The sequence below is a fragment of the Rhinatrema bivittatum genome, chromosome 5, assembly GCF_901001135.1.
Source record: "Rhinatrema bivittatum chromosome 5, aRhiBiv1.1, whole genome shotgun sequence".
NCBI classification, from domain to species: domain Eukaryota; kingdom Metazoa; phylum Chordata; class Amphibia; order Gymnophiona; family Rhinatrematidae; genus Rhinatrema; species Rhinatrema bivittatum.
The window spans coordinates 247536119-247556912 of NC_042619.1; the positions used below are offsets into that span (position 1 = coordinate 247536119).

The following is a 20794-nucleotide window of genomic DNA, read 5'->3' on the forward strand; positions in this document are numbered from 1 at the left end:
CAAGTCTTTTGTTAGGAACTAGGAAATTTGATCACATTACACCTTCACTGCACTGACTGCCAGTACAATCCCGAATATACTATAAAGTATTAACATTAATATTCAAAATCATTCATTCCAGTAACACAAGTATGATAGGCATGATATTACAATCATACACACCTCAGTGAAGACGAAGATCTCATACTGACTGTTCAGACATTATGGAGCACACATCTTATGCAAGTAAGAGATTGTGGGGTAGATTTTATAAATTTGCGCGAGGGCGTACTTTTGTTCGCGCACCAGGCGCGAACAAAAGTACGCTGGATTTTATAAGATACGCGCGTAGCCACGCGTATCTTATAAAATCCGGGGTCGGCGCGCGCTGCCTGTTCCCTCCGAGGCCGCTCCAAAATCGGAGCGGCCTCAGAGGGCACTTTCCTTTGCCCTCCCCCCACCTTTCCCTCCCTTCCCCTACCTAACCCACCCCCCTGGCCCTATCTAAAACCCCCCTACCTTTGTTGCCAGATTTACGCCTGCTGAAAGCAGGCGTAAATCTGCGCGCGCCAGCAGGCTGCTGGCGCGCCATCACCCGATCCGGGGGCTGGTCCGGAGGCCTCGACCATGCTCCCGGGCCGGCGCCACGCCCCCTGACCCCGGTTCTGCCCTGGACACGCCCCCTCCCCGTCCCTTTTACGCAGCCCCGGGACTTGCGCACGCAGGGCATTTAAAATCCGGCCCTGTGTGCTTTCCATGGCAGGTCCAAAGCTTTGGAATTCTCTAGCTGAGATATGATGTTTGATACCAGATAGAGATTTAATGCATTCTAAAAACATGGCTATTCAAAAATGCTAATAACCTAACTTTAAAAATATCATGAAATAGAAAACTACAATAACAAGGACAAGAGATACAAATTGAAGCATGAGGAATAAAATTAACGTAAGAATCCAAAAACAACGAAGAAGTGAAATTTGTTAAGACTATTTTATATTATGTCCTGAATCTTTAGTTAAAATGTTCTGGAACATGTAATTAGATAGAGGCTAATGCATGAAACGACAGAAGATAAAATGTCTTAATAATCCACGTTTTTGCTTCTGATTCTGTTGTTTCTGATGTTCCTGGATTTGCCATGAATGTTTGGGTAATTCTTCTGTATCACGGTGGCCTCATTTTGTACAAAGCACAGATTTATTTTATCCAAGACGAGAGGACGACTGTATAACGGGAAACCGCTTTTCAATGCATTGTAACAGGTATGCAAAAAAACCCAAAACTTCCAGACAAATTAGCACATTTACAGAAACTAGTGGAAAAAAAAGCCTCATATATAATGATGGACAGCCAATCTTGATGGTTTTCTAAGGCCAACTTCTCCATATAAATACATAGCAAAAAACATGTGCAAAACACATTATTTTATTTATTTATTTAAGGTTTTTATATACCGGCATTCATGATAAAATCACATCATGCTGGTTTACATTAAAACAGTGGTGCATAGAAAGAAAAAACAAACTGGAACTGTAGTGCGGAAGAAAGCAGTTACAAAAAACAGGGATGCTTAAACTGGGAGAGGAAGGAAAAAGAAAAGGTTAATAGCATTTTAAATATTTACAACGAACAGTTAAATGAGCTGGTTGTGTTATAGAACTTGAAGTTGAATTATGAAACTCCGACCTAATTCTTATATTTTGCACTTTTTCAGCAAAAGTCCCATAACATAACGTGTGACTGCAACCGTTGCTTCCTTTTCCCTTGCCTTTCAGAATCTGAACCTATCCTGCCTCACCGGCCCTTCCCTTTCCAATGTAATTTGTTGCACTCTCTCTTGCAGTTACCTTCCGGCCAAGTTTGAGCCACGCCGGCGCCTGTAGACGTGTCGTTTGCGGAGGGCTAGCTGCCTCCTGGAGGAACTACGAGGTCTGCGGAAGGTGGTAAGACCTTTGAGGAGGGGAGAATCGCTCTACCGCCCGAACCATAGTTTTTGCCAACTTCAAAATGGCAGTCACCGTGGCGCTGGGCCAGACTTTGCCCCTTCTGGGCGCTCGTGTCTGTGCAAGCTGCAGCACCAGTCGCCTTCTGCTGCTCCTGCAACTTCTTCTGATTGGCTGCTGCCGGTGAGTCATCGCACTGCGACTACTGGCAAGGCTGCCGGCTGTCTGCGATAAAGAAGAAAAGATGCCAGCAACAAAGAGGGTTGCAAGCACCCGGTCGCCCATTTACATCGCCCAAAACTAACCCACTCTACATTAAAAACAATTGCCGTGGGAAATAGCCCAACCTGGTAACCTTGCCTGAAAGGTGGCGCCGTTATTCTCTCTCTCTTCCCTAGGTCTGTGCGTGAGATTGGAGCTTTGGCGCTGTAATTGGACTCGGTGCAGTCTGCAGCTTTTCTCCTGCGGTCCACGACCTCCGTCTCTGGTCATGAGTAAACGCAAGGCCCCGCAGGAAAGCCTGAACGAGGGGATTACAGACTTCCTGACAGGTGGGTATTGGCTGGACTTGTTTATTCGAGGAACATGCAAAGAGTTTCTTTCAAATTTGCAGCAAACCGAAGAGTATTTAGTGTAGGCAGGAGCCATTGCAGACCCCATTGCAGCAAAGGTTGCTGCTTAGGGTTGCCACCTCACCGTAAATCAGCTAAATAACATGATCGAGCCAGGCTTTTGTCACACTTCGTGCATTCATTGCATACGTTTGTAGTTCTGATTTTCTTAGGGAGCTCAATAGAAAAGTCAGAGCTACAAGTCCATGTATGTAGTGGGGCAAAACCAAGACTGGCTCAGCCTGTTCAGTTGACTTGGGATGATGTGGCATTTTTAATCATGATAGTTATAATAAATGTTTTAAAAATCTTGTTTGTGTGTCTTGAATAAATGATAAGCTCCATAAAGTAGGGACTGTCTCTTATGCATATCTCTACAGGATTGCATATATCTAGTAGTAATATAGAAATGTTAAGTAGTAGTAACCTTTTGGTTATGTTTTCATTTGATGGCCCACATAGGTTGGTGAGTTAATGTTTATATTGGCTATCTACAAAGCAGAGGATATGTAAGGCTATTGTGACTGTCATTTCGGGGGGGGGGGCCAAGTCCTGTGTTCACAGACACAGGAGAGGCAAACTACCAGTGAGAGGAGGGTCTGTCAAAGCAGGAAAAGCTGAAGCTCTGTAGGTGTGTGACTGGACTCTCTAGAATAGAGGTCTTTGTATCTAGGTAGGGAAACCCATGCTGGGGGAGGGAAGGAAAATTCCCTAGAGACAGGGCCGATGCAAGGGTATTAGCCACCCTAGGCAAAACTTCAGCAATGCCGAATGCTGCCTCCCCCCCCTTATGCGCACATACAGTTAACTTACAGTTCTGGGTGTAGACATTTTAAAACAGCAATATCATAGCACAGTGTTTCCTGTCTTCATCAGACCCGGCTACCGGCTCAAGTCAAAGTTTGACTGATTGACATGCCATGCGGAGAGAAGAGACAGCCAGGTCGGGTGAGGACTGACTGGTCGCTCATCAGTCATCGCTGAAATATCCTGCTGGCAGCTGCTGAGCTGGCAGTACCGCCGCTGTGACAGTGGCTGTCTCTTCTTTCTGCACAGCATGTCAGTCAGCTGCCCATTTGCCCCGATACAATTTATTTGCACTGCCGTCACTATGCTGGCCCTTGCTGCCATGATTGGTGACCTAGGCCGCTGCCTAGTTCGCCTAGTGCTTCCGCTGGCCCAGCCTAGAGAAGAAACTGGGAAGGGAAGGCCAGTAATGGGACCAGGAAGGGCCTGTGCCTGAGAACCAGGACAAATGAATTAGTGTGATGTGGAGCAATTACTATCAGCTATGAGAGAGACAATTACTATCTGCCTGAGAGAGAGCTCAGATTATGGGTAGCAGGCTCTACCTGTAGCATTCCTGCTTGTTGTAAATTGTGTATATGAAATAAAGTTGTTTGGACCTTTCCTGCATGAACTTTCCTTTGTTACACACCACCAAAGAATCCATGGCCTCTGGAGCAGGAGTAGGAGAGGAGCCCAAACATGTAATATGGTATCCTAAAGTCATATCTTCATATTTCTATAAAGATTTGTATATATACACTTTCCCTTTAGCTGTTCACAAGTATACTGCACATCTGTTTTCCCATTTGAAGCAATAATCATGCTTGCTTTTTCAGAGTTGGCCAATTATGAAAGGAATGTAAATCGAGCCATCCACAAGTACAATGCATACAGGTGGGTTTATTCACTGCAGTGAAGAATAGGGTACCCAGGCTACTGTTATGAGAAATAGAGAGATGGAGGGTGTGTGTGTGTGTGTGTGTGTGTGTGAAAGCTAATGTTCTTATCTACATGGAATTTGCATGCGTCGGGTGCTCTCAGGTTCACGTTTTGGACGCGCTAATTTCTTTACTGCATCGGGTGCTAGTCTTGAATGCCCATCCACATGTAAATCCATGTGCTAGGCTGGGCACACCTTATTGCTTCGACCCCCTCAGTATTTTAGGAACCCTTCAGCTCCCATAGCATTGTCTGCTTTGAGTTGTGTCAGTACCTCCTCAGCAGATGTTAATGTGTTCATACCACAGTGCTTTTTTTCTGTTTTGTCTCCTGCCTTACCAGTCAGCAGACTGACCAAGGCAGCTTATGTGCTTGCCTTCTGCCTTTAATTCATCACCCCCCTCCTTCTAATGTGAATACTGCAAAAAGTATTTGAGATGTCTGCTTTCTTTTGGTCCTCTTCATGTAATGCATTCCCCACTTAATTCATGGAACTATCTACTTTCTAATAATTAAATATATTTACTTAAATACAATTTAGTAACCACCTTTTAGGAAAGAAAGATTCACACATGGCAATGTACACATAAGGCAATGTACAACGAGATTAAATCAGAAGCAGGAGAAGACAATCATAACAGATCTTAGTATGTCACGGTGACAAGTCATGCAGTTAGCACCCACAAGTGATAGTTTGCTGTCTAGTAATGGGGAGGGAAGTTTTATAACTCTGTAGGTACACACGGACATCACTTCACATTTTCAAAGTGAACTTATAAACATAAGTTTGCTTTGCACGTACTGACCCTAGTACATGCACCTGCTCTGTCGAGGGTTAACTTGCGTGCAGTACTTTTTAAAAAATAAAGTACTCGTGTGAGTTCCACCCTGCACCCCGATTCTGACCTGGGAATGCCTCTCCCCAGTGCGTGGAAAAGTGTGTGCGGAATCGGGTGAAGCCTGGACTTTTTTTTTTTATTTTGATCTTTATTATGATTTTTCATATATTTAAGTAAGATAAAACTTACAACTGAAAAGGGATACAGCCAATGAAACTTATACAATATCATTCTTCAATATTCAATAATCAATATAATTGACTGAATCCTTAAAAAGAAAATTGAGGAGATTAATTTTAAAGGTAATTTACACAGATAATCTATATCATCTTAATATGGAATTGGCTGGCATTTACAGTGCCTGATATTTATATAGATCCCACTTAGTGCTCACTAGGGGATATAACAGCCTGGACTTTTAAGCACACAGTGCCCTAGGTTATTTTAGAGCATCTGTTTATGCTCCAGAAATCAAGTTCTATGTGCTTAAATAGTTTTGGAAATCCACACCTAAATGTTTAGCTAATTTGCTCCATAAAATATAACTTTACTTACTTCCAGTGTAAAAAAATGCATTTTTTTAAAATGGTAATGCAGTCAAATGCAATTTTTGTATAAAAAAATTAGCTTTACTTTTTTAAAATGCTTTCTGAAAAGTTGTTTGTGAATGAATGAGTTTTGTTAAGTTTTTGTTTATCTCTATTTTGTAGCATATGTAAAGCAATTTAGAGGAGAAGTTTTGGTTTATTGGGCTTAATATAACCCCTTCATATAAACAAAGTGGTTAACACATAATCAAAAGTCCTAATAACTAACCAAGCCTTGAAATAAGTATAACTAAAAATAACAATATACAAGATTCATGTGATGAAAAGAAAGGAAATTAACAGGTTAATTAAAATTTCACCTTATAAAAAATGAAACTGAGCACCCATAACTCTTAAGTTATAATAAGATATAACTCAGCAAGTCAGTCATTAAAGGTTTGTTTGAATAGCCATGTTTTTATGGCTTTTATAAATTTGGGATAATTTAGCTCCAACCAAATAACTATCTAGCAGAAGGGTGTTGCACAAAAGAGGTGCTTGATGGGAAAAAGCCAATTGCCTTGCTGACTCTCAGTAGATCTCAGCCGGTGGAAGTATCTTAAGAAAACCTTGCTGAGACGAGTGGCATGTCGGTGAATGAAGACAGGTGAATGAAGACAGGGAACCAACAAGTTTTGACAAATATTCAAATTGAGTCCTATGCCTGGATTTGAAAGTTAAACATGGTAATTTTAAATTTCAATCTACAAAGGATTGGAAGCCAGTGTAGTTTCTTTAACATCAGATTCGCATGAAAATTATGTTTCAGGCCAGAAACCAACTTGGCTGCCGTATTTTTGTAAAATTTGTAGTTCTCTTAATGCGAATATAGAGGAAGGCCCAAATACAAAACATTTCAATAATCCAGCCTAGAAGTCACTAATGCATGGGCTAAAGGTTTTAAATCAAATCAGTTTAAAAAAGGTTTTAGCCAATGGATGTAACAAAATAAAGAGGCTTTCCCTGTATGAATCCGGATCAGTCCAGACGCCTGGGCTCGTACATCTCCACCAGCAGGTGGAGACAGAAAAAACTTGCCTGACCCTGCTACCTGCACCTGCAGTTCCTCAGTATTTTCTGTCTCTAGCAGATGGCACAGGGTGCTCTACCTGCAGTTCTGCGGGTTTTTTGTCTTTAACGCTTTTCTTTTGAGCCTTCCTCCCGGGGATTTTTGTTTTTTCCTTTGAATGCCTGGTGGGTCCTAACCCCGTCCGGTAGAGGCAGACGGGCCGGGGGTTGTTCTCTTCTGTGAGCCCGTCTGTGCGCCTGTGGGGTGTACATCTGGTTGTCCAGATCCCTCCCTCATGAGGCCGCCCAGGCGGCTGCAGGCTCTCCAGGGATTTTGTCGTTCCCTTATGGCTGAGACTACCTGTTTCTTTTAGTTAGGTTTTTAGCTCTCAGTGTATTTTTCCATAAAGTAAAAAAAAAAAAAAAAATCAAAGGGTGGGTTTTTTTTCTGGCAGATGGAAGCACAGCTCTGATGGCGACTCCCCCCCCCCCCCCCCCTTGTAAGATCAACTCCGGCTTGAGGGAGGCTTTCTTTTTCCCTTGGGGGGTTTTTCTCCTAACTTTTTCTTTTTTCCTCTCGACGGTATTTTTATTTCCCTTCCTCAGCATAACCCGAGGTACCGCGTGTTGAACCTGTGGCTCGGCACGATCGCGTCTAAACAGGGCCGATCTTTGTGCTTCATGTTCAGGGGGGGGGGGGAGGGCTCCTCCGGAGCTCCTCCACCGGCGTCGTTATTCCAGTGATTCGGGGTCTATTTTCAGCCCCAGCGCTGTCCGGTGTACTGATTCTTCCTCCGAGGGCACGGGAACGGCGGCCATTTGGATTTTTCGGCAGCAGTTCCCGTGCCATCGGGGAGAGTGGGGGAGGGTCCGCCTCATTTGTCTCTGGCCCATTCCGACTTCGGGTCGGCCGGGAGGGGGGGCCTTAAGGGGGTGGAAATTGTGAGTGGGCCTGGTGTTGCCGCTAGCTCTGAGGGTACTGGGGCTGTAAAGTGTTTTCCCCAGAATTTGTTTTATTACTGCACGAGGCCTTTTTGGCCAGCAAACAGCCTGGATACGGAGTTGGCCTTAATGCTGAGCAGACTCTGGGAAGTTTGTTGCTAGGCTTGGGGCCATCATTGGGGGTCAGGCCATCATTGCCCTCCGCTCAGAGGTTTCAGTCGGTCTGGCAGAGGGGGCCTTGGTGACTCTGGTGGTGCTCCTGAGGACCCGGACCCGGGGGTACCGGCAGGTCAGGGGGCGTCGGAGTCTGAGCATACTTTGCTGGGAGGTGATCCAGGGGTCCCTAGTCTCGGGACCGAGGATACTAAGGAGGGTCCGCCTGTTCCGAAGGGAGGAATTGGAGGTGTTGCTGCACTTAGCCTTTCAGGTGTTGGGTGTTAAAGGAAGAGGATCCCATCCTGGACAGGGTAAGAGGTTCCCCGGCTTCCTTTCCGTACTGTAAGGCGGTTAAAAAGTTGGTGGATGCAGAGTGGGGGACACCTGATGCTTCGCTGAAGGTGGAGAGGACCTTGGGTTAGCTCTATCGCCTTCCAGTGGAGGTCTTGGAGTGTTTTGCCCTTCCTAAGGTCGATGCGGCAGTGTCCGCAGTAACCAAGCGGACCATCGTTCCCATGATGGGTTCTGCGGCATTGAAAGATATGCAAGACCACAAATTGGAGGTTTACCTCAAACGGATCTTTGAGGTCTCTGTGCTGGGTTTGCATGTGGCGATTTGCTCAAGCTTTATGCAGCGGGCTTGTCTCCATTGGGTGCAGCAGCTGCAGGACCTGCTCCCGAAGTCAGGGGAGCAAGCGCATAGTGTCGAACGAATAGAGGCAGCAGTTGCGTTTGGGGCAGATGCCCTCTATGATTTGGTGCATACGTCCTCCAGAGCCATGGCTTCGGCTGTTGCGGCCAGACGGTTGTTGTGGTTGCATAATTGGTCAGCGGAAGTCTCCTCTAAGATGCAGTTAGGCTCTTTGCTGTTCAAGGGGCAAATGTTGTTTGGGGACGACCTTGAGCATCTGAATCAGTCGCTTGGGGAGAATGCCGCTACGGTTACTGGAGGACAGACCTAAGGCGAAGAGCTTTTTTTCAAACCTGTTCGTGTCTCCATACCGACAGGAGATCTCGGCCGATGCAGGCTCCCTCTGCTCCTCCAAGGTCGTTTTCCCTTAGGGGGCATACTTGGGGGCAGTCCTTTCGGGGTGGCCCATAGGCCATTTCGGGGTGCTGCAGGAGGAAATGCAGCCAGTGTCAAGTCCTCGCAATGAAGTGAGGCCAGTCCTCTCCGTCGTTCCTATTATAGGCGGTCACTTGACGCAGTTTTATGATGAGTGGGCCAACATCACGCAGGATCAGTGGGTTCTCAGTATAATAAGAGACGGTTACGTGTTAGGATTTGCTCAATCTGTTTGAGATCTTTTTGATTTCACCTTGCGGTCCGGGATACAAGCAAAAGGTGGTACAGGAGACCTTAGGCCACCTCCAGGAATTGGGGGCGATCATTCCAGTGCCCTCGGCGGAGCTCCGAATGGGACGCTACTCCATTTATTTTGTGGTTCCAAAGAAGGAGGGCATGTTTCAGCCCATCCTTGATTTGAAGAGAGTGAATACCGCCCTCAAAGTCCCCTGCTTCCGGATGGAAACCTTGCGTTCGGTGATAATGGCGGTGTGCAAGGGGGAGTTCTGGCTTCTCTGGATCTTAAGCCCATCTGCACATTCAGATTCACTCGGGGTCCCAGCGTTTTCTTTGCTTCATGATCCTGGGACAACATTTTCAGTTCAGGGCACTTCCTTTAGGTCTGGCCACAGTGGTAGCGGCAGCACTTCGGAAGGAAGATCTCCTGGTGCATCCTTATCTAGATGACTGGCTGATCAGAGCAAAGTCGACAGATCTATGTCGTCAGTCGATTTGCAGGGTTTGCAATGTTCTCCACTCTCTCGGCTGGGTTGTGAATGTGGCCAAGAGTCATTTGACCCTGACACAGTCCCTAATCTACCTGGGAGCGAGATTCGACACCTGGTTAGACAAAGTGTTTCTGTCGGAAGAAAGGGTGCTATCTCTTCAGAACCAAGTTCGACAGTTGTTGCAATTACGAATTCACAGAGTATGGGATTATTTGCAGGTCTTAGGGTCCATGACTTCAACCTTGGAGTTGGTTCCCTGGGCTTTTCTCCATTTGAGGCCATTGCAGAGGGCGCTTTTGGTGTGTTGGAAGCCGAGCTCAGAGGAGTTTTTCCTGCCCCTGCCCCTGGAGGGGGAGGCCAGAGAGAGTCTACCTTGGTGGCTTCAGTCAGTCAGTCTTCTCTGCGGAATGGACCTCAAGGTCCCGGAATGGGTGGTGGTGACAACTGATGCCAGCCTTTCCAGCTGGGGGGTGGTTTGTCAGTGCCATTCCGTCCAGGGCATTCGGTCTATGAAAGTTTGTATGGTCTATCAACCAGTTGGAGACCAGGGCAGTACGGCTTGCGTTGAGGGAGCTCTTGCTGCTAGTGAAAGGTCGCTCAGTCCGGATTCTGTCGGACAATGCGACGGCAGTAGCATATATCAATCGGAGGGCGGTACCAGGAGTCAGGCGGTAGATCAGGAGGCTCAGCTCTTGATGCGTTGGGCAGAGGACTATCTAGAGCAGATAGCGGCGTCACATAGCCAGCGTCAAAAATGTCCAAGCGGATTTTCTCATTCGCACTCTCCTAGCTCCAGGAGAGTGGGAGTTGGCGGAGACCGCGATGCAGCTCATCCGGAGATGGGGGTCTCCTCGTGTAGATTTGATGGTGATTCGTCACAATGCCAAAGCGGTACGCTTCTTCAGTCGAAGGAGACAGCCCGGGGCCGAAGGCATTGACGCGATAGTTCTGCTTTACGTGTTCCCTCCTTGGCCTCTGGTGGGCAGGGTGTTGCGTCGCATCGAGAGACATCACTGGGAAGTGATTCTGGTTGCGCCGGAGTGGCCTCTGCGTCCATGGTTTGCGGATCTCATCAACATGGTAGTGGACGGTTCGCTTCGTTTGGGACATCGCAAGGGCCTTCTTCGGCAGGGTCCCATATTTTCCAACAAGGTCGATCACTATTGTCTAGCGGCTTGGCTTTTGAAAGGCTGAGGCTAAGGAGTAAAGGTTATCCGGAGTCGGTCGTCACCACTTTGTTGCAGGCCAGGAGGCAATCTACTAATCTGGTTTACATTAGAGTCTGGCAGGTGTTCAAGTCCTGGTGTATTGCTCATGGGATTCATCCCTTCGGTCCTCCATCCCTGAGATTTTGTCTTTTCTGCAGGCAGGTTTTGCTAAGGGTCTATCTCAGAGTTCCCTTAGAGGTCAAGTGGCAGCCTTGGGCTATCTGTGGGGTAAAGTTTGTGATTCTGCTATTTCAGCTCATCCAGATGTGATAAGGTTTCTCGGAGGAACGAAGAATTTGAGGCCTCCAGTTTGGAAAGTATGTCCATCCTGGAACTGAATCTAGTTCTACGGGGTCTTTGTTTAGCACCGTTCGAGCCTTTGCGGAGGGCGACGCTGAAGGACTTGACTCTCAAAGTGGTTTTTCTGATAACAATTTGTTCCGCTAGGCGGATTTCGGAATTACAAGCTTTGTCCTGTCGGGATCCATTCCTCCAGATTTCAGACTCAGGGATCTCGTTGAGGACGGTGCCTTCCTTTTTACCGAAGGTTGTTTCCGCGTTTCATGTGAACCAGATGGTAGAGCTTCCCGCTTTTCCGGAGGGGGAGGCGTCTGCTTCCAATGCGAGAGAATTCAAGAGATTAGATGTTCGCCGAGCTCTTTTGCGCTATCTTGAAGTGACTAATGATTTCAGGAGGTCCAATCATCTTTTTGTCTTGTGGAGCGGGGCGAGCTGAGGTTCTAAAGCTTCCAAGGCTACTATAGCGCGCTGGTTGAAGGAAGCTATTGGTTCCACTTAACATTACTGCTGGGTGGCAGGTTCCGGAGGGCTTACGCGCTAATTCTACACGTCTCAGGTGACCTCCTGGGCGGAGGCACAATTGGTATCTCCTCAGGAGATTTGCAGAGCTGCAACTTGGAAATCCTTACATACTTTTGTGCAACACTATCGTCTGGATTTGGGGGCTTCTGGGTCTCCTCCTTTTGGCAAAAGTGTTCTGCGAGTGGGTCTCTCCTGGTCCCACCCCATTTAGGGAGCTTTGGTACATCCCAGGCATCTGGACTGATTTGGGTACGTACAGGGAAAGGAAAATTGGCTCTTACTCTGCTAATTTTCGTTCCTGTAGTATCACGGATCAGTCCAGAACCCGCCTGTTTTTCCTGGAGGTGGAGAGTCACTCGTTCAGCTGTAGCTTTGCTTTATGCGTACAGATTCATAGCAGCCTGTTTATAGTTTTTCAAGTTGACAAGAAGTTTCAGGTTTTACTTTTTTTCTATTGATTCATTGGATTGAGAGTTGCAATTTTTTGCTTGGGTACAGATCTATACTGAGGAACTGCAGGTGGCACTAGGCTTTATGTAGCAGGGTCAGGCAAGTTTTTTTTTCTCTGTCTCCACCTGCTGGCAGAGATGTAGGAACCCAGGCATCTGGACTGATCCGTGGTACTACAGGAACGAAAATTAGCAGGTAAGAACCAATTTTCCTTTAACTACAAAAGAAATCAGATTAGTCACACTGGATGCCATGTTGAATGCTATTATAGTAGTATTGCAAGGGATAGGTGGACCCGCCATTTATGGAATGATATTACATCTACTGATCCACAAAGCCTCAGATTTCATATGATCAACTTTCAACTTGTGATGTGAAAGCCATGCAGCAATTTGATCGAAACATAAATTGAATTTTTGAGCTTGTTAATCTCAACTGTGGTCAGTATAGGCCACTGCATGGATATCATTGGCAAAGAAAAAAGGGCTTTAGCCTAGGCCTTGAATCAAAGGCCGTATTTCTAAATGTACTTTTAGGATAAGACTCGGGCTGAAGTGAATTATCTTGAGAGGGTTAGAAGTAACTAAAAACTATTTGCTACTTAATTTGCCTTTTTGTTTTCTTGACATGTCAGTTACCTCCTGCTTATTTGGGGTAATTGTTATTGTCTCTGTTGGGCTACAATGCCATAAGCCCTTTATTCATAACCTTTGGGAGGGAGGATTCCCCCTATTTTATATCCCTTCTCAGCTGACTTAATCCAGTCCTCTCCTTGACAGTCTTCAGCAAGGGGCTGTGCACTATGGCTCCTTCTGGAACCTGGCTAACATGAGCCCTCTTCCAGCTGTTTCATGATGACTGTGAATGCTGCCTGTATGGCATCCTTAACCCCAGCAGCCTGGAGAATAGAAGACCTGATCCAAGAATCAAACCAAAGGCCTTTTCATGGCTGGTTTCCTTTGCTTTTAAGTGACCAGTAACTGAAACTAGATCCTTATAAATAATATCTTTTAGAGCTTCAGTACAGATAGCACATATTCAGGTATTTTATTCTTTTTCATACAGAAAAGCAGCGTCTGTAATTGCCAAGTACCCAACCAAGATTAAGAATGGAGCAGAAGCAAAGAAACTGGTAAATGTTGCTAAATGCATCAATATTATGTCCTGTTCTAAGCCCAGTGCTTCAGAATGCATGAATAGAAGCACTGATCACGTTGAAACATTTGCATTCTTGTTCATACCCGGATCAGTCTAGACTCCTGGGTTTTGCTTTCCTTGCGGCAGATGGAGACAAAGCTTCACTGACACTTCCATATAACCTGATGTGCCACCTACAGTCCCTCAGTATTTCTCTGTCTCCAACGGATGGTAGAGGTGCCAATCCTGCAGTCAAAAAAAAAAAGAGAGAGTTTTAGAATTCCTCCTAGGAGATTGGTAAGTGCTGGTGGGGCTATCCTTCCTGATACTGAGGTGGATGAGCAGGGGGTTGGGGACCCTTGCCCGGCTCATTCCTTTTGCCGCCAGGAGTGGATATCTGTTGGTGCCAGTTCCCTCCCTCCCAGGAGAACTCGTGCCATCCTGCAGCCCTTCTGCTGCTCAGGGAAGTACCCTTCTTTTTGATTCTGCTTTGATTAAAGGTAAAAAAAAAAAAAGTAAAAGCAAGCAGAGTGGCAGTTTGCAGCAGCTGAGAAGGCTGCAGGTGGTGCCGGCTTAGTTTTTGCCTTGCTGGGGCAGGAGTCCTCGGGCAGCAGGGCTTGTTAGCCATGCAGTCGGGCCTTTTTGTCTAGTGCATCTTAGGCTGATGGCACACTGCAGTGCCTATCACCCATGCAATGATGCGTAACTCTCGCACACTGGGCTCTGCTCACGATGCCTCTCTGGTGGAGAGGGTGGATCGAGACAGGTGGATGCTGCATCAGAACGGCAGGGAAAGCAGAAGACAGGCACGGGAGCACCTCTGAAGGCCGCAAGTACCCTCCCGCCAGGTACAGGCACGGTGGCCATGTTGTCCTCAGCTGAAGGAGCTTGAGTACCTTTCAGGGGGTCAGAGGATCTTCCTCCTCCATTGTCGCCGGCGGTGCAAAACTCGGCAAACAGGAAGGAGCCTAATTCTGGATGAAGACTCCGGGGGAATCCAAGGAAAGAGTTCCGCCGACAACTGCCTCTCCGCATATTAGCCCAGATAAGATGGAGCCAGATGAGAGACTGGGTCAGGTACCTGTTGCTGAAGGGGGACGATCTAAAGTGGTGTATCTCTTCAGTAAGGAGGAGCTGTGGCCTTGATTCCCCATGTTCTTGAAGAGTTGGGGATCAAGGTTCCCCAGGAGGAGTCTGATCAAGAAGGAGTGGACCCAGTCATGGTTGGCCTAAGGGGTCCAGCAAAAGCCTTCCCTTTTCACAAATTGATGAAGAGGTTGGTGGTCCGGGACAGGCCTGAAGGTAGGCCGACTGATGGCAAAGTTGTATCCATTGCCTGAAGACACGCTTGAGCTTTAAGCGCTCCTGAAAGTAGATGTCAGCAGTCACTGAGAAGACCACCATTCCTGTGGCTAGTTCAGTGGCACTGAAGGATATACAGGACAGGAAATTGGAAATTCACTTCAAAAAGATTTTTGAAGTGTCTGCTTTAGGCATACGGGGTATCAATTACAGTAGCTTCATGCAGAGGGCTAGCCTGCGCTGGGTACAGCAGTTACAGGCTAGCCATCTGAATCTGAGGCTAAACAGGCGGACTGTCTGGAAGTGACAATGGCTTATGTTACGGATGTCTTGTATGGCCTCATAAGAGTGTCTTGAAGAATCATGATGTTGGTCTCGGCCAGGCGTCTCCTTTGGTTAAGGAACTGGTTTGCAGATGTTTGGTCCAAGTTGCACATTGTCTTTCAAAGGAAAGGTTTGAAGAGATCTTGGAGGAGCTTGCCCCTACAGGGCATAGGCTGCCAGAGGATAAGCCAACAGGAAGCAAGGGTTCTTTTACAGGGTGTTCTTGTTTCCAGCTGAATAGAAGGTTTCATCAGAGTAGGCCCTTGGCGGGAGCCCAGAGACAAGAAGCTGGGAGGCAACAATCATGGAGCCAGTCCTTTCGAGGGGACAGAAAGCCAAACAGGGATAGTCTTGGCCAGGGATCTGGTGGAGCTAAGTCCTCACAATGAAGCGAGGCCAGTCCACTCCTCTAATCCTCCTGTTGGGGGCAACTGACTCGGTTTTACGAGGAGTGGGCCAAAATCACGACAGACCAGTGGTTCTAGGCATGATAAGAGGCGGTTACACATTATAATTCTCTCGACCATTTCGAGACTTGTTCATGGTCTCCCCCTGCGCGCCATTCAGCATAAGGAAGGTGGTCCAAGAAACCGTGGATCATTTACAGAGGTTGGGAACTATCTTTCCCGTACCTACAGGGGAACAAAGAACAGGAAGGTATTCCATATATTTTGTCCAATCATTCCAATCTTGGATTTAAAAAAAGGTGAATGTGGCTCTGAGTTCCTTGTTTTTGCATGGAAACCCAGCATTGTTCGGTCATTGCAGCAGTGCGCAAAGGAGAGTTTCTGGCTTCTCTAGATTTGACTGAAGCATACCTGCACATAGCAATTTGCCCAGATCACCAACGATTCCTGAGGTTCATGATCCTTGGGAGGCATTTTCAATTTTATGCCCTTCCATTCAGTTTGGCAATGGCTCCATGTACATTTGTCAAGGTGATGGTGGTTGTGGCAGCGGTACTCAGAAAGAACCGTGTTCTGGTTCACCTGTATCTGGACGACTGGCTCATTCGGGCGAAGTCAGCCATCCTCTGCAGTCAAACAGTGTCTTAAGTCTTGCAGCAGTTGAGGTCTCTAGGCTGGTGAATCTGGTGAAAAGTCAGCTCACTCTGTCTCAAGTTCTGGAGTTCTTAGGAGCACGCTTTGACACCATGTTAGGAAAGGTTTTTCTTACCCAGGGTCGCATTCTCAAGCTGCAGACCCAGGTTTGCAGGCTATTGAATGCTGCGGTGCCCAGGGTCTGGGACTGCGTTTAGGTTCTAGGGTCTGTGGCATTGATGTTGGAGCTAGTTCCTTGGGCTTTTGCGGTCATGCGGCCTCTGCAAGTCTCTTCTTTCCTGCTAGGATCCTTTGTTGGAACAGTTTCATCTTCCATTGTTGCTCGAGGAGGCTGCAAGGTCAAGTCTTTCATGGTGGCTTGGTTGAGCCCATCTGAGTCACGGAGTGGACTTGGATGTTCTGGAATAGGTGGTAGTTACCACTGATGCCAGTCTCTCTGGTTGAGGTATGGTGTGCCAGTCATTTGGCCTAGGGGCTGTGGTCCAAGGACGAGGCATCCTGGTCTATCAATCGATTGGAAACAAGGGCGGTGAGTGTCGTGTTGCTTGCCTTTCTGCCTCTATTACACGGCCGCCCAGTGCGCATCTTGTCGGACATCGCAACCACCATAGTTTATATCAGTCAGCAAGGAGGAACCAAGAGTTGGGTGGTGGCCCAGGAGTTGTTTCTCTGGGTGGAGCAGCATCTGGCGTTGCTAGTGGTGTCCCACATAGCCAGAGTGGACAGTGTTCAAGCGGATTTTCTCAGTCATCAGAAGCTGGACCCCAGGGAATGGGAGTTGTCAGAAGAGGTGATGGCTCTGCTATGTCGCAGGTGGGGTACACCCTGCCTGGACTTGATGACGTCTCAACGGAATGCCAAGATACCCCCAGTTCAGTCACAGAAGAGAACATGGGGCAGAAGGAGTCAATGCCCTAGTTCTACCTTGGCCCCAAGGGATTCTTCTTTACGTGTGTCGTCGTTCCCTCCCCCCCCCCCCCCCCAATGGCTACTGGTGGGCAAGGTCATATGACAGATAGAAAGTCATCCAGTAGAGGTGATCCTGGTAGCACCAGAGTGGCCACAGTGGTCGTGGTTTGTGGACCTGACCAGTCTGGTGGTAGAAGGTCTGTTGCGGCTCGCTCATCTGGCGAAGCTTTTTCAGCATGGTCCAATATTTTCGGGTCAGGCGGATCGCTTTTTTCTCGTGGTGTGGCTTTTGAGAGGAAGCGCTTGAGGGGAAAAAGATATCCGGAGTTTGTTATTGCCACCTTGTTGTAGGCTAGAAAGACCTCCACTTCCTTATCCTATGTGAGGACCTAGAGAGTCCTCACATAGGAGGCAAAACCCAGGAGTCTGGACTGATCTGTGGTATTTCAGCAACGAAAGTTAGCAGGTAAGAACCAATTTTCCTTTTCCGTTTATACCTGGATCAGTTACAAGGATAGTATTAATTTACTGCCTTTTTTTTTTTTTTCTTCTATTTTTAGGAAGGAGTTGGAGCCAAAATTGCTGAGAAGATCGATGAGTTTTTAACCACTGGAAAGCTACGCAAACTTGAAAAAGTAAAAGATCTTTTTACTCTCTTTAGATTTACTTTGTAGTGATCTTTTCCTGTTAATAATAATTGGAGGAAGCTCTAGAGTCCTGTAAATTGCAGTCCTCCACTTATCTACAGTGCAGAAAAACAGGACAGACAGCAGCACCATAAGCTTCCCAGCAACACAAACTGCTGAACCAAAGATCAGAACCAGCATGTGTAATTGTAATGCAGTCTTCCTGATCACATCGACTTGCTGCAGAATAGGTACAGCACAGGCAGTGCAAGATTTTCCCTCACACTGTCCTGCAGGCAGCAGTGCCCCATAAACTAACTATATGTGTGGGAATATACTTTACTGTTAATAGGCTTCTCTGCTGAGTCAGCTAGTTGGTGTTCGTTGCAGCATTTTCTTATCTGCCAGCTGTTGCTGCCTCTTGCTGTGTCAGGTGGCGGTAGCAGTCTCTTTCCTGTGCCCAGCTGTGTCAAAATATGACAGGAGCATTAATTAAGTGGCGTGGAGGATTACAGATTTTGCTAAGTCTTTTTGTTGATGTATTATTAGTGTTTTGAAGCGTGAAATAATAATTATGGCATAAAAGATCCCAATTTCACATCAAAATTACAACTACATTTTTGAAAATTTAGGCCTTCGTGTTAATTTTAGACCTGTCGTTTTATGATAGATCTGGAATAGATTCTGAGCGGAAGTGGTGGAAATTAGAACAGTAATGGAATCCAAGAAGGCCTACATGTGAATAAGTGAGGGGAAACCCAGAGATCACCTGGGGTTTATGATGTTGCACTGGGAATGGGCAGACCAGATGGACACAAGGAGGGCAGTTTCCAAAAGTCATTTCCATCGCTAAAAGCACTTTTATCTGCATTCAGCAGAGGTGTTGGTTTGGGTGGGAGGGGGGGGGGGGGCAGGGTGATATTTGGATGAGGATTAAGTACGGCATTGTTTTAGTTGGAAAAAATGCCACAGAAAAAGCTACTCCTGGAGGAATTCTGCGCAAAAAAACTTAAAATTCTGCAAAATTCATATTGCTTAAAATAACACAATTTACATGACAGTATTCAAGTAATTGCATTTTAAATTAATACAGATAAATGTTATTACTTAAAGATGCAGAATTTTAAATATTTTGAGCAGAATTTCCCTAGAAATTCACTGTAAGAGTGGAGGAGGTGAGCCCTCTTAGGGCTCACCTCCTCCACCTTCTTTTCCTGCTAGTTCAATTTTCTGGTTGTCTTTGAGGATTATTGGAGTTTGGATGATTTCAATATTTTTCCGTTCTAAGTGTAGAAATTCTGTTTTTCCAATGTTAATCACAAGTTCCATTCGGTTTAGCAGTTGTTTTATAATGTCTAGGTACATGTTAGCTAGGTTTAACGTTTTCTCTAGTGTGTCCTCGATTGATAAGATTAATTGAATATCGTCTGCATAAATGTAATGTATGATTCCTAGACCTGCTAGCAGATGACATAAGGGCAGCATGAATATATTAAAGAGGGTTGCAGACAGGGCTGATCCCTGCGGTAATCCTGTTTTGAGATTGAATTTTTCTGAAAATACGTTGTTGATCGGAACTTGAGTTTGACCCCTCATACAGGGTCCCTCTCTCTTGCATACACGCATACATCCTCACACAGGCTACCTATGTCTCTCTCTCTCATGCACTCCTTCACACAGGCGCTCTCTCACACATACCCAATCCCTTCACACAGGCTAGCACCCTCGCATACACACGATCCCTTTTTCATATACACCAGCTCCCAATCTCTCACACACATAACACACTCCTTCACAATCTCCTCATATAGGCTCCCTCTCTCTGGTACCCAAACTCAAACATCCCCCTGCTCTCTCTCTCACTCACCCCCCTGCTCTCTCACCCTTCCCCTCCCCTCCTTTCTTTCATACCCCTTCCCCCTATTCACACTCCCACTCCCTTTCCCTCCTCTCACACACAGACCTCGCTACATAATTTCATGCTCACCGGGGCCTTCATCTTTGGCAAGTGGAGTGCGTCCCAAGGCACGCGGGGGTGTTCATGTTCACTGCGAATGGTGTGCGCGCTCCATTTGCGGCACGCCAGAGCCTTCATTTTCATCGCGACCGGCGTGCTGGAGGCCTTCATCTTCACCGCGAATGGCATGCTAGGGGCCTTCATCTTCGCCGTGAATGGTGCGCTCCATTCGCGGCATGCTGGGGTCTCCTCTGCCATTTTCTGCGCAGAATTTAGCAATTCTGTGCAGGGGGGGAATTCTGCACAAATTCTGCACTCCGCAGTAGCGCAGAATTCCCCCAGGACTAAAAAGCGGCTGCAGATGTCTGCAGGTATGTTTCCCCTAAGTGATTAGTGCAAAATCTTTGCAGCGATGCGGATAGTATGAATAATGCTGCCTGTGTTCTTATTGGTCATCCCATTCTGGGTTTCCCTATTACAGATATACATTCAATTCTTAAATTTGTTTTAAAAATCCTCTGAGTGTTAAGAACTGGTGACCAGAATGGATTTTTGACTCCTGCGGCTCCTTATTCCTTAATATTTTGTTCTGTAGATTCGTCAGGATGATACGAGCTCATCTATCAATTTTCTCACCCGAGTCACAGGCATTGGGTAAGGCTTTTATTTCTTCTCCATGCGATTCAGCTGAACATTTATCTTGTACCTTTCACCAGGATGATTACAAACAAATTATGCAAAATGGTGAAATGATAGCAGCATTAGTTACTGAGTAAATTGAAGGCTTGTGTAAATATTCAATGCCTAACTGTTGTGAATACTGATTTTGGATATAATGCAGCATATAGTCTGTTATTGCTATAATTTCTCTGGTTAAGGAATAAAAAATTTAAAAAAAAACGCAAGTTCCTGTTCATACCCAGATCAGTCCAGACTCCAGGGTTTTGCCTCCCTAACAGCAGATGGAGACGGAGAAGAAAAGCTTTTACTGACACTGCTACTTAACCTAATGTGCCACCTGCAGTCTTTCAGTATTTCTCTGTCTCCAGCAGATGGTAGTGGTTTAAACTTGCAGTCCTGGAGTTTAAAAAAAAAAAAAAAAAAGAGGAAGATGGATTTCTTTCAGGATTGAGATGGTCAAGCAGGGGGTTGATGACACTTGGTGCTGACTTGTCCCTGGACACTGAAGGAGTTTCAATTTGCTGGTGGCCATCTTGAGTTCGTTGCAGCGGTACTGGAGGCTCCCGGGGAAGCAGGGGTTTCCCCTCCTCCTTTATCGCCTGCCGTGTAGAGTCACACAGAGATGCTGGAAGCCTTGGAAGATGAGAAGGCCTTAATGCCGGGAGTATTCAGAGATTCTTGAGCCTTTTCCTCTGATTTTGTGTTCCAGGACATCCCCAGATCAGTCCAT

At 46.5% G+C, this 20794-nt stretch overlaps 1 protein-coding gene across 2 annotated transcripts in view; it reads left to right on the forward strand.

The window, feature by feature from the left end:
- The first annotated feature begins 1795 nt into the window (after positions 1-1795).
- POLB (DNA polymerase beta) overlaps positions 1796-20794 on the forward strand; it is a 90474-nt gene continuing 71475 nt past the window's right edge. Inside the window, exons 1-6 of one of the 2 annotated variants that reach the window (XM_029603703.1) lie at positions 1796-1922; positions 2321-2473; positions 4159-4216; positions 13133-13199; positions 17361-17435; positions 19979-20037. In XM_029603703.1, coding sequence (XP_029459563.1) covers positions 2413-2473; positions 4159-4216; positions 13133-13199; positions 17361-17435; positions 19979-20037 — 320 coding nt within the window. In that variant the 5' untranslated portion in view covers positions 1796-1922; positions 2321-2412. Of the gene's footprint in view, positions 1923-1984; positions 2106-2320; positions 2474-4158; positions 4217-13132; positions 13200-17360; positions 17436-19978; positions 20038-20794 lie in introns of those variants that run through there. The other variant, XM_029603702.1, reaches the window with a different exon arrangement.